Below are 13,611 nucleotides of genomic sequence, written 5' to 3' on the forward strand. Positions count from 1 at the left end.
ATGTCCTTGGACCACATGTAATGAGAACTGCTATCTGAATAAAATACTAGCTATTGACAAAAATTTTTTGAGTTAAGGTTTATCTGTACAGCTCAGGCTGGCTTTGACCTTGAAATCTTTCTGCCTCAGCCTCCCAAATGCTGATATTATAAATATATGCCACCATGCCTAGATTAGAGTCAATTTGTTTGTTTGTTTGTTTTGGGTTTTTGTTGTTGTTGTTGAGATGGGGCTTCATGTAGTCCAGGCTGACCTCAAACTTGCTATGTAGCTGTGGGGGTTTGAATGAGAATGTTCCCATAGGTTCATGTATTTGAATCCTTGGTCACCAGGGATTGGGAGGTGTGGTGTGGCCTTGTTGGGGGAAGCATGTCACTGAGGGTGGGCTTTGAGGTTTCAAAAGCCCATGCTAAACTCAGTCTCTCTGCTTCGGCTTTCGATTAGGATGTAGCTCTCAGCTCCTTCTCCAGCACCGTGTCTGCCTGCACGATGTCATGCTCTCCACCACGATGATAATGGGCTAAACCTCTGAAACTGTAAGCCAGCCTTCAATTAAAGACTTTCTGTTTTAGGAGTTGCCTCGGTCATAGTGTCTCTTCACTGAAATAGAACATTAACCAAGGATGGTCTTGGATTCTTGATCCTCCTGCCTCTGCCTCTCAGCTGCTGGGATTGCAGGCATGTGCCACCATGCTGGGCCCAGAGACCACTTTTGAGCTTCCACTGCCTCGTTGCCCTGCATGAAGGCAGAAGCTGAGGAAGTCTGCACACGGAGCAGCTTGCCCGTGGGACTTGGTACTGCCAAGGTTTCTGGGCAGGGGAAGCTTCTGTGAACACTGCTGAGAAAAAGAAGATTTAAAAAGATTTCTACTGTCTTTGGCAGTGCTGCCCCAGCCTCCTAAGTGCTGGAGTTGTAGACCTGTGTCACCATGCTCACTGGGAAGAGAGGCAAGCCTTGTGGAGTTGAATTGGAAGACCTGCATCTTAGCTCAGACATTTACCTTGTGATATCCTACAAGGATCCAGGCTGAAATCTGCCATTGTGAGGCTTTGCTACCTGGCTTGTCAAATGGGTTTACAAACAGTATACCTAACGTGGGGGTGTGAGATTTAATGAGCTAATTCTATGTTTACTTTCTAGTTTAGTATTTGACATTTATGACACTAAGTAGGAATTAACAGGTTAATGTCTTAAGATGCAGAGAGGGTTAGAAGAATTGGCTCAGTGAATTGGTGAAACACTTGCTTCACAAATATGAGGACCTGAATTTGGACCCAAGCACCCACGGAAGAAGAGCCAGGTTTGGTGGTGGCATGTATCTGTAACCCCAGGGTGGGGAGGCAGAGACAGCAGGATTGTGGCAGCTTGCTGGCCAGCTCATGTAGATGGATGGATCAGTGAACTGCAGGTTCAGTGGGAGATCCTTTTTTCAAAAAATAAGGCGGGAGGAACAGGGGAAGACATCTGGCACGGACCTCTGGCCTCCATATGTGCATACATAGGCACGAACACATACCACATACATCTTTTTGTTTTGGTTTTTTTTTTTTGTTGTTCTTTGTTTTTCTGTTTTTTGTTTGTTTTTTTGAGACAGGGTTTTGCTGTGTAGCTCTGACTGTCCTGGAACTAGCTCTTGTAGACCAGGCTGGTCTCCAACTCAAAGATCTGCCTGCCTCTGCCTCCCGAGTGCTGGGATTAAAGGTGTGCACCACCACTGCTCTGTTACCACATACACCTTGCAATGTAGGGACCTCATTGTCTAGGGAGTCTGGAAGCAATCTTGGGGACCACTGATCACTTCACCAGCAGGCTTTCCCACCCTCACTTGGACTCATTTTGTTGTCTTCTTGTCAATAGGTTGAAACCTCTTGCTCCCTTTTCTTCTGCTAATGTTTCTGAATGTGTCCATAGTACCTCTTGTTCTGATTTACTCATTTATCAGATCCACAAGATCATCTCTTTTATTTTTTTCCAAGACAGGGTTTCTCGGAAAACCTGATAGCTTTGGAGCCTATCCTGGCACTTGCTCTGGAGACCAGGCTGGCCTCTGAACTCACAGAGATCCACCTGCCTCTGCCTCACGAGTGCTGGGATTAAAGGCGTGCGCCACCAACGCCCGGCTAAGATCATCTCTTTTAATAATTTTTATTTTATATGCATTGGTGCTTTGCCTGCATGTCTGTCTGTGTGAAGGTGTTGGGTCTGCTAGAACTGGAGTTACAACTGGAGTTCTGAGCCACCATGTGGTTGCTGGAAATTGAACCTTGGTCCTCTGAAAGAACAGTTAGTGCTCTTAAACACTGAGCCATCTCTCCAGCCCATGGATCCTCTTTTTTTTTTTTTTTTTTTTTTTGAGACAGGATTTCACGTATTATAGGCTAGCTTTGAACTTGCTATGTAATGAAGAGCACTTTGAACTTTTGGATCCTCCTGCCTTTACCTCCCGAGTGCTGGGATTACAGGCATGCACTATCATCCCTAGGGCAGATGATTTAACAAAATGTCTCATGTATGCAAGCAAGAACTTTACTAGCTGAACCAAATCTCCATTTTGTATGAGATGATTTTTTGGGGTGTTTGTGTGCATGTATATGCAGATGGGTATATGTGTATTGGGGCCAAAGGGCAACATTGGGTATTGTTCGTCAGTATTCACCTTTTTGAGGCAGCATCTCTCACTGGTTTGAAGCTCGCCAAGTAGCTAGGCTGGCTAGCTAGGGATCCACCAGACTTGGCCCCCCAAGTCCTGGGGTTGCAAGTGCATATTACGTGTCTAGGCAATTTATTTATTTATTTATTTATTTATTTGGAGACAGGGTTTTCTGTAGCTTTGGAGGCTGTCCTGGAACTAGCTCTTGTAGACCAGGTTGGTCTCCAACTCACAGAGATTGGCCTGTCTCTGCCTCCTGAGTGCTGGTACTAAAGGTGTATGACACCACTGCCCAGCTAGCAATGTTTTTAATGATTGCAATACCTGGTGCCATGTATTAGCTTCACAATTATTCAGGGCTTCTTCTTTTTTCTGAAACAGGGTTTTTCTGTGTATCCCTTGTTGTCCTAGAACTCACTCTATAGACCAGGCTGGCCTGAAACTCAGAGATCAACCTGCCTCTGCCTCCTGGGAGTGGTGGGATTAAAGACATGCGCCACCAATGCCAGCTGGGTATGTATGTATATATGTATGTTCTGGGGTCAAACTCTGGTTCTTAAGCTTGAATGTTAAATTCTTTGGCCAACCAAGCTGTCTCCCAGCCCTGTTTTCTTGTCTTTGAGACAGTATCAGGATGTAGCCTAGGCTGACCTCAAATACACAATTCTCCTACCTCAGCCTGAGTACTGACATTACAGGAGTTTACCATCATCTCACCTTGTAAGACACGGGTATTGTCCTTTCATTTTGGGTTCAGCTGATCAGTAACAACTCATCAAAAGATAAAAAGGTAGTCAGGGCCAGGCAGCCTGTGAGCAGATGATGCTTTCCTCAGGGGACCAATAGAAACCACAGAGCACAAGCCATGCTGGTAGGATTAATGACTTTTAATTTCTTATTTTACTAATGTCTTACAGTAGGCGTGGGGGTCAGGAGGGGATGGGTCAGGAAAAGGATCGTGTCTTTCCAGTTCCTTGAGTGACTGAAGCAGTGCTAGAATGAGAGTTCAGTAGATGTATCATGTCCTTAACAGCACAGCTTGCGATGAGGTGGGTGGGGACAGAACAGACAGCTCTAGAGCTCTGGTGGAAGTGAGCAGAGACAGGGCAAATCCTGCATCAAATTTGGCACACGAGGCAGACAAGACGCCACAGCTGGGTGCACGAGGAGCTGACTTTCCAGCCTGCCTCCTTGGATGGGGGAGGGTAGGCATACTCCTCTTGAACTCTGAATGTTTCTGCCTTTCCTTAGGGGGAGAGACACCCACCAACTGTAGCAACGCAACACTGTTGGGGAGAGACTCTGAGAAAAGATTTTTTTTTTCTTTTTAAAATATTTGCTGGTGGTGTTGATTGACCAGAAGTGTTTATTTTTTTCACCTGTGGGCAGTAGCATTGTGTCTGGTGATAAAATATCCTATATGTAGCAGTCTTAAAAAGCAAGGCCTCTCGAGGACCTAGACTAATGGGAAGGGACCACAGATTCCAGGGCAAGGGTAGGAAAAAGCTAACTCTATATCACTAATGGAAACCAACACAGAGGAGACCTCGGTCTTTCCCACTCAGAAACATACTCACTTCCTGTACTTACGCTACTAAGTCTAAGGTTGGTTTAATCACAGCATAGGATAACTATGGCTGTGCTTCTAAAGTTAAAGTGAAAAGCTACAACATTTAAGGTAGTTTTTTCCCCTCTAATTAAGTGGATTTGGACAAGCTGAAAGCCTAAAATCTATCGATCATTTTTATTTTTTTAGGAAAACCCTTAAAATGAATCACTGCCATTATTAGTGTTTTCTTTTTTTAAGGTACAGAAGTGAAAGGGCGTGAAATGGGCAGGGTTAAGTCATTACACACGTCACAAAATGGTCAACATGCACCTACGCTTACCCACCGAGCACAGAGTGCCGAGGGAGGGAGTTCTCCTCGTGTTCAGAAGGGAATCCTACACCAGTCTTTCCCGCCTCTCGGGTGGGAGAAAAGGAAGTACGGAATTGAGGGGAGAGGGAGATGTGCCCGTGAGAGAAACACCTGTCACTTGTGACTCAGCTGTCAGCTGGGATGGGGGAATGGTGTCTGGACCGATGGTTTCTTCTCGGCAGTGATTTTGTTTCTAGGCATCTGCAGTAAGATTCTATAGCTGGGTGCTGCTGGGGTATAGTGGATAAACATAGGTTTTCATTTCAGCTCACAGCGAATGATGACCAGAATTAGCACCTTCCTCTGCACCCGAGTCATCTGTCACTATGAAGCCTGAGCTGTGGGTGAGAAAGCTGTGTCCTTAGAGAACTCCTCTGACCGCTCCAGGACTGCAGTTTGCCCCTGTCTACAGGCAGCTTTCCTACTGGAGAAAGTAGGGGTTCAGTACTAAATATGACAGTGAAGCCTTAAAGACATTCTATAGCGGTGATAGGTGGTGTGGTTCAGAAGTAAGCTGTAGAATAAGTCAAGTGCATTCCCTCTTAGGCATTACCTCTTGTTTTCAAGCAATGGAATTACATTTTTTGGCTTGAAATCATAGTTTCTTCTATATTTGACTTCTCGGTTTTCTTCGTAGATATTATCGTTTCCTCCAATGTGTCTTCAAAACTTTCCCCTATCTTGGATGTTTTCTTAGAGGCATCCTTAGGAGCCCCTTCCTCCTCTGCCTCCTCCTCCTCCTTTTTAAGCGAAAGCCCAGTGGATAAGGCTTTGGGGGTTGCAGAACTAAGAATTCTAGGAGGAAGCAAGTAACTTGGATTGGGAAGGGGGTTCAGCCCTGAAATGCTCAACCCACTGGTGCTAAATCGTGTCTCTTCGCCCTCCAGCAGTTTCCTGTAAGTTCAACAGAGAAAAGCTCGCCATCAGGACTCAGGTTACCAACTTTGTTTAAAGAACTTAACTCTCCCGTCCTTTTTCACATCAGAGGCTCCAAAGAACATGCAGTTTCTTCATGAGACTGAGACAGTAATACTTCGTGGAGCTGGAGACTGGTATGCACATGCATGGATGCTCTCTCTCCCCTCCCATACCCATGTTGTTCCAAGTATTGTCAAAGGAAACCTATCCCATTCACAAATTGTTTTCCTGCAGGGAAACATATAACCCTCCCTTGGCCACATTAGACACCCATTTTTGGCAATTAGAGTCTACAAAGCTCTGGAGAGAAGTAATTTCCCTAATTAACACCTTAACTGTAAAGGGGTGAGGAAGTGAGAAGTCCACAGAGGAGTCAGAAACTAACTGCCTAGTCTAGCCCACACTTGAGACTTACGCTTTTCCATGTATGAAAGGAATAGAACAAGCTGTGACTGTCACTCAACCTAAACAGCACCAGATCACAGTGGCTCTGTTGTCTTGTTCTCATTACTCTAATAGGGCTCTGCTGTTGCTTCTTTGTTTGTTCTTTTGTTTTTGGAGATAGGGTCCCATATAGCCCTGACTGGCCTTGGTATGTAGCTGAGGCTGGCCTTTAACTCCTTACTGTCTTGTCTTACTATAGCCCTGGCTGTTCTGGAACTTGCTCTATAGGCCAGACTGGTCTTGAACTCAGAGATCCACCTGCTTTTGCCTCTAGAGTGCTGGGATTAAACCACCGATGCCTGACTGTATTTTTTTTTTTTAAGATTTATTTATTTATTTGTCATGTATACAGTGGGTGCCAGAAGAGGGCACCAGATCACATTACATACAGATGGTTGTGAGCCACCATGTGGTTGCTGGGAATTGAACTCAGGACCTCTGGAAGAGCAGACAGTGCTTTTAACCCCTAAGCCATCTCTCCAGCCCTGTATTTTTATTTTTTAAAGATTCATTTTTATTATTTTTAATTGTGTGTAAGGATGGGAGCGTGCGTGCGTGTGTGTGTGTGTGTGTGTGTGTGTGTGTGTGTGTGTAAGCAAGTGCAGATGCCTGGGGAGGCCAGGAGCAAGTTACAGGGAGTTGTGAGCTACCTGATATAAGTTCTGAGAGTCAAACTCGGATCCCTTAAGGGTAATATGTGCTTTTAACTACTAAGCCATCTCTTAGCCCCAACCCCTATTTTTGTCTTGTTTTGTTTTTGAAGATAGGGTTTCTTTGTGTAACAGTGCTGGCTGTCCTGGAACTTGATCAAACTCACAGAAATCAGCCTGCCTCTGCCTCCCCAGTGCTGAGATTAAAGGTGGGCGCCACCATGACAGGTCCCAACCTCTATTTTTAAATTCAGAGTCTGACAGGCTTTCATTTTGACCTCTAGATGCCTGCAGTACCTTTTAACTGCCCACAGAGGTATGCAGAATACTCCGGGACTAGCAAGGTGAAGCTAGGATACCGTCAAGTAAAGGGACTTAAGGGCCAGTTCATCTGGACTGGATAGATGCTCTCTCCACCCTCCCTCACTGGTCAGAAACAGACCACACCGAGCCACTTGTGCAGTGACATTGCCCCCAGGTGAGCATGTGCTTTGCTAGAGTAAACATGCCCCTTTTGTGTACCTGTAAGCTGCTATCTCAATGTCAAGGGCCATTTTGACATTGAGCAAGTCCTGGTATTCCCGAAGGTGGCGTGCCATCTCGCTCTTGGTGTTCCTTAGGTCATTCTCCAGCTGCCCAATGCTATCCTGGAAAGTACATATCCAAAATGTTTAGACCAAAGTAGCAAAAATTGGCATTTCCACAGGCAGGATCTCAACCCTGACTACACATTAAAATCACATAAGGAACTGATAGAATACTTGCACAGCAGTCTGTGTCCAGCGTAGATTCTGTGTGGTTTGCTCTGGGGTAGGGACTCAACATTTGCATTTTTCCTCCTTAAAGGTTCTTGGGAAATTTAGATGCCGACTGAGGGTTGGGAACTTCTACCAAGGGAGGTTTCATGGGTCCTTCCTTGACTGTGTACATATGTGTATGTATGTTTGTATGTCTGTGAGTGTGAGTATAGGTACCCACAGAGGTAAGATATTCCAGAGCTAAGGTTACGAGCAGTTGTGAGCCACCTGATGTAGGTGCTGGGAACTGAACTCAGGTTCTCTAAATGAGCAAAACACTCTTTAACAACTGGGCCTTCTCTCCAGCCCTATATGTAATAAAAATCTAATGTTGGATAGATGGCTGCATATTACTCAAAGCACCAGCTTTTTAAAAAGAAAATGATTATTTGAATTTTTGTACATTTATTTATTTGCTGACTTGTTTATGTGTGGGGGCAGGTATATGTCACCTGGCTTATGTGGAACCAGACGTCAACTGTAGGAGTTGGTTCTGTCTTCCGGCTAGGTAGGTCCTGGGAATGGATGTGGAGTCTGAGTACCAACTCAGGCTGTCAGGCTTGGTGCTAACTGCCTTTGCCTGCTGAGCTATCTTTCAAACATCCCTCAGAATGATAATTTACATAAAACATTTTAAGGTGGCAAATGCCACTTACTATTAGGGCATGAAACTAATACAGTCTTTCTCAGCAATCAAGGGCCATGGAAACGATGTTATTTTTCTATAATTTCATGTGTTATCTTTTAGACATATTTGATGTTCATTTCTACCCTACATGGTTCCAAAGAGCAGTGTTTGTCTTGATGTTGCAGTTTATTGCCTTTCTTTGTCCTGAAAAGTGTTCTTGTCAATGCCTAACTTTAGTGGTCTCCCTTTTTATCCTTCTGCAGGCTTGAAACTCAAATAAGGAATTGTGTTTTGTTTTTGTTTTTGTTTTTGAGGAATCACAATAAGAATTGTTAGGCTGAGGGCATCAGTGGTCCAACTTCCCATTATGTGGTTTAGAGGTAAATGTTTGGTCTCATCAGCAGGTTAATTTGATCGTTTATTAACTGCTTTTATTTCACAGCTGTTTTTGGAAAAAGAGGCTGCTGGGGAGCTGAATTCTAGGCAGGTGAGGGTTTCTTCCATGTGTATGTCAAATATCTCACATGGCTACTTTATGGACTAAAGACAAAAAGTGTATCCCAGCTCCTTTCAGAAGGAGCTGACTGAACTGCTGACCACTGTCACCGATGGCTCCCCAAGCTCTGGTCTTTGTTTGTACACTCCTCCCCGCACTGGGCTGTCTTGCTGCCCTTCATAGGGCCTCCAAAGATGGCCTCCAGCAGGAAATGTGAGCAGTGCTGCAGTCTGCCCCCTCCCCCAACCATGCAGCTGCTGCAGGCTTAGCTTGGAGAACTGGAGAGAGGTGGCCCTCCCTGCTCCAGCTGGGCTCTCTCCTGGAGCAGCTAAGCATCTGGCCCAGGGTTGGAAGGAGGCAGGTGGGGAGAAAGACAAAGCATGGCCACACTTCATCTGCAGGGAAGAAAAGGAACAGCAGTGTGCCCGTTTCCTCACTTTAGGGGTGGGAGTGGGAGACCTTGGCCAGGTGAACCAGAGTGCAGGCCATACAGAACTTCGGCTAAGCATAATCACCTAGCTAGGGAGAGCGGATGTTAATGTACCGTTACCCACAGGAACCACACGTCCTTATTCTTACTCCTAGCTTCGCTTTGCCCTTGTCTTCTATCACCCTCTAAAGTCATATTTTACGAGAAAATGTGGTTTAGGTCAATACTCTCCAGTCGGTCTGAGAACCAACAACAAATGAAATAACACTTCCATTGGAAATGCACATTCCTAGCAGGGTGTGATGGGGCATGCCTACAGAACAGACTTTAAGTTCAATCCCAATTTAGGCTACACAGTCTTACAAAATGGAATAAAAAACATATTCCTGTCCCTACCTAAGGAATACTGAATCCATTTCTTCAGATGTGGTCTGAGAATCTCTCTTTTAAGAAGCTGCTCCTTGGTCTTGGTGTGCTCGGAGTTTAGATCACTGATTTAAATTTATCCTTGTAAAGACGCTATTGTGGTGGTCCAGGTAACACAGGGTGAGATTGGGGTGGTGACCAGATGGAACAGCTTTTAAAAAAATGAGTTCGCTCCTCCCTTGAATCCTAATTTCACAAATGGATCTATCAAGCTATAGGTTTATACGCAGCACTGCCGCCTCTGGTCTCCCAAGGGCCAGACCCTGCCTGCTATTTAATTAGGCTGGGCTCCAGCCTCACATTGGAAAAGAGGGTAGCCTTGGCTTACCTCCCTGGGGAGCATTAACCGGCAGTAATCTTGACTGCTCAGCAAGGTCTTTCAAGGAAAGCTTTGGTTTTCTAAGATGCTTACAGCATAGGTCTGAAAGCTGGTTCCCTCTGAGACAGCCTCTGTACATCCTTAGTAACACCTGGACTAGAAAGTGTCCTCTGTCAGAAATAAAAGGAATGCCTTGTTCTATGCAAAGCATGGCTGCCTTTGGCCTGTATGACAACAGCCCTAGTTCTTCCTATGGTATGTTTACTGTGTCACCTTGAATCACGCTTTGTCCTTTTGAAAGTATATTAAGCTTTCTGTCTTCAAATAGGCTGTCAGCTCTCTGGAGTAGGGAAAAGGACTTTAATGGGCATTTTCTCTTGTCTTCGAGAGGGCAGAAAGCTTGTAAAGGAGTCTCTGAGCCAGAAGGGAAAGAACACCTCCATTACAACTGCAGTGAAAGGGGAGGAGGTAAAGGGGCCAGTAGACAATGGCTTCACAGCTAGGAGGCTCTCCACCTCCACGAGCACTAAGGTTGTTGGGAAACAACCAGGGACAGCAAGCCTTAGTGCTTGCAGGTCAAACCGTGGGCCCCACCCCAGCCAGCGTTAGGTCCCAAGGGGTAGGAAATAGCTTTGTGTTATCTGGCCTCTCTCCACCCCCTCAGCAGGTCCACTGAGGCCCTGAAGCTAATGCTGATGGGGACAGTGCTGCAGAGTCTGCAGGTTCTCCTGCCCTTTGTTTCCCAGACCTTGACTAGACCACCCTACTATTTTCTAACACAGAAAGCTAATAAGCCAGATAATATCATCTCCACCTCATAGAACAAGCAAAAGGAGGACACAGAAGAGCCCAATTCAGCTGACCGTTTGGGGCAAGTTACCCTGTTTGTAGAAATATAGGGCTAGTCGTCCAGAAGACTATTTAATTCAACATTTGAGGCTTCTGGAAGAGAAGAAATCTTAATTAAGTGTGATTGATTTATTCAGGTCATCCAGGGCCTGGGACACAGGCAGAAAAGCTCAACTTACAGATTTTTGTAGCAAAACAAGAATATTTACTTGTAATATCAGACTAGCCAAACAGACATTTCAAACAGGCCTTTTCCTTTTATGAAAGGGAGTCATTCATAAACGGACAATCAATACCTGCATATCAATAATTCTTTGGGTTCTGACTAAAATGGTACTTTTGAAATATCATGCCATTTCCTGGTTCTGTTTTTAGTAGTGTTCCCCAAACACATTAATTTTATCAACTGTAAAATTCAATTCCAGCTAAAATAATTTGAAGTTTCTGAATTATAGACTTTCTATTCAAAGGAGCTTTTTATTGTTCCTTGTATTTAAACCATGTAATTTTGTATTTTTTCTACATTTGTCATTCATCCTATCTTCTTTATCTGTGCCCTTTGTAGTCACAATACTAGAATGTCCAATGCAGTGAAACTGAGGACACAGTGGCTTTGTTGGGAAGAAAGAGCCAATTATGACCTTCATAGAGCTTACAGAGCAGGGGAAGATGAAAAAAATGTCGCCTATAACAAAGAAACCATCTCTGTAATTTGCCACATGCACTTAGCTGGAAAAATATTAAGGTAATTGAGCTTTCAAATGGGACCTCACAGCTGTGGAGCAGATTAAATGATTTTTGTTAAGTGCTGAGCCATCCATGGAGGTGAAAATTGATGCTGCTGCAAAATGAACTTTGACTTTCAAAAGCCAAGACTGATTGTATTATAGAACTTAAAAAAAAAAAAAAACTGAAGCAGTTAATTGCCTCGAGGCCCAGAGATTCCTAACTGGGACAGTTTGGAAACATAACGAAGCAGGAGACATTTCTGAGGCGGGAGCAACTAGAGATCAGCACTGCGGACAGCGCCCCACATTCCGCGCTTTCTTAGAACTGTCAGAACTGTCTAGATGGACGAGGAGACTGCGCGTGCATGTGTGTGCGCGCAGGTTTGGGAGGGGCGGTAAGGGTGGGGCAAGGCAGTTGTCACTAGCTTAATTATGCCCGCTCTCACTCCTTTTAGAGAAAACCTCAAGAAAATGAGCCCAGTTCCCAACCATAAAACAGACCATACTCTATAAATATCAATTTTAAGTCCCAGAAAAGTCCTTTCAAAGCCAACTAAACAAACCAGGTACTTAAGGACCGGACCACTTGGAGGCTGTGAGCTCTCCTTCTGGGCCTGCCAGAGGGGCTGGGTCTGCTCTTTTAGTGTGTTTATACTCTTGGTAACAGGTAGGCACGGTTAGACTCTCGAAAAGATTGAAGACTTCTTTGTTAGCGGAGTTCAGACGAGGGACTGGGGGTGGCGGTTGTAGTTCGGTGTTACAGCATCCGCCTAGCACATGCAGGAAGACTTGGGTTCGGTCCCTAAAACTCCCCCATCACCCAAAATAGAGTGCGGAGACAATAAGGGGTTGACAGAGCTTCCAAGCACATACAGTTCACATTTGAGGCTGCACGCATGGGACCGCGAGTTTTTGTTTTTGTTTTTGTTTGCCAACACCTCCAGCCAACACTCCTCTCCCCCGCCTTTCCCTCTCCTGGTTTCCTTGGGGCCCCAGTTTACAGGGAGTGCAGCTACGCGCCGCGGCAAGGGGCAGGGCACTCGTTTTCCTACGCTGCGCAGCCGCCCTTCCTTACCTGGTAGCCGGCCACCTCAGCGCTGTGCCGCTCCTCCAGTTCCAAGATCTGCCTCTCCAGGGACTCATTGGCCCCGCGCAGGCCCTCGATCTCAATGGTGCGTGCCTGCAGCTGGCGCCGGTACTCGTGGATCTCCTCCCGGCTGGCTCGGATGGCCTCGGTGCTGCGCGCCGCCTGCTCGTTCAAGTTGGCGAACTTGGACTTGTACCACTCCTCGGCCGACTGCAGGTTCTTAGCGGCCAGAGACTCGTACTGGGCGCGGATCTCCCGGAGCGCCGAACTCAGGTCCGGCTTCGCCACGGCCACGTCCACCTCGGCGGCGGCCTGCGAAGACGCCTGCAGCGTGGCCAGGAGCTCGGCCACCTCCTCGTCGTGCACCTGGCGCACGAAGGCCAGCTCGTCGAGCAGCGACTCCACCTTCTTCTCCAGGTCCAGGCGGGCCAGAGTGGCGCCGTCCACGTCGCGCTGCTGCGCCTTCAGGGCGCGCTCGGCGCCCTCGCGCCCGCGGCTCTCCTCCTCGCAGCGCGCCCGCAGCCGCTGCACCTCCTCGGCCAGCCCGTCGCGCTCCAGCAGGGCCTGCGCGCGCGCCGAGCTCGCCTCCTCCAGCTGCGCGCGCAGCTCGCGCAGCTCGCGCTGGAAGAGCTCGCCGACGCGCGAGGGCTCGGCGTGGCGCTGCCGCAGCGCCGCCAGCTCGGCCTCGAGCGCGCGGTTCTGCGTCTCCAGCTGGTGCACCTTCTCGATGAACACGGCGAAGCGGTCGTTGAGGCCCTGCAGCTGCTCCTTCTCGTTGGTGCGGATGATCTTGTACTCGTTGGTGCGCGCCGCCGCCTGGCTCAGGTCCAGCCCGTCGGACGCGGGCAGCCGGCGGTAGGCCAGGCCCAGGCCGAGAGACGAGGCCGAGGAGCAGGCGGCCGTGGAGGCCACATTGCTGCGGGACAGCGACTGCGAGCGGAAGCTGCCGGAGCCTCCCGGCCCGGAGAGGCGCGTGGCCAGGCGCGAGCCGTCCCCGAACACCTTGCGGTAGGAGGAGGCGGAGCACAAGTAGTGCTCCGAGCCGAAGCTCATGGTGCCGGGGTCGGGACCGGGCGCACGGCTGCAGCAGCGGCGGGACCCGGCGAGGACGCGAAGGTGCGGCGAGCCTGGGCGCGGCGGGGGCGGTGTGCGGGGCTTTTAAGGCGCGGGGCCGGGGCGACGCGCTAGAGGCGGAGCTTCATCTCCCGATCTAGCGGGGAGAGGAGGGGGGCCTGCGGGGGCGGGAGGCGCAGTGTCACCGCAGCTGCG

General features: G+C 47.7%; 1 protein-coding gene across 1 annotated transcript; it reads right to left on the bottom strand.

Annotated features, from left to right (window-relative positions):
- Positions 1-5,145: 5,145 nt before the first annotated feature.
- On the bottom strand, positions 5,146-13,395 carry Ina (internexin neuronal intermediate filament protein alpha). Its single transcript, XM_027407098.2, has 3 exons — positions 12,331-13,395; positions 7,105-7,229; positions 5,146-5,464 (listed from the first exon to the last, which is right to left on the bottom strand). Exons 1-3 carry the CDS (start codon positions 13,393-13,395, stop codon positions 5,146-5,148), a joined length of 1,509 nt encoding a protein of 502 aa, XP_027262899.1.
- Positions 13,396-13,611: the final 216 nt, after the last annotated feature.

This window comes from Cricetulus griseus, chromosome 3, assembly GCF_003668045.3.
Source record: "Cricetulus griseus strain 17A/GY chromosome 3, alternate assembly CriGri-PICRH-1.0, whole genome shotgun sequence".
Taxonomy (NCBI): domain Eukaryota; kingdom Metazoa; phylum Chordata; class Mammalia; order Rodentia; family Cricetidae; genus Cricetulus; species Cricetulus griseus.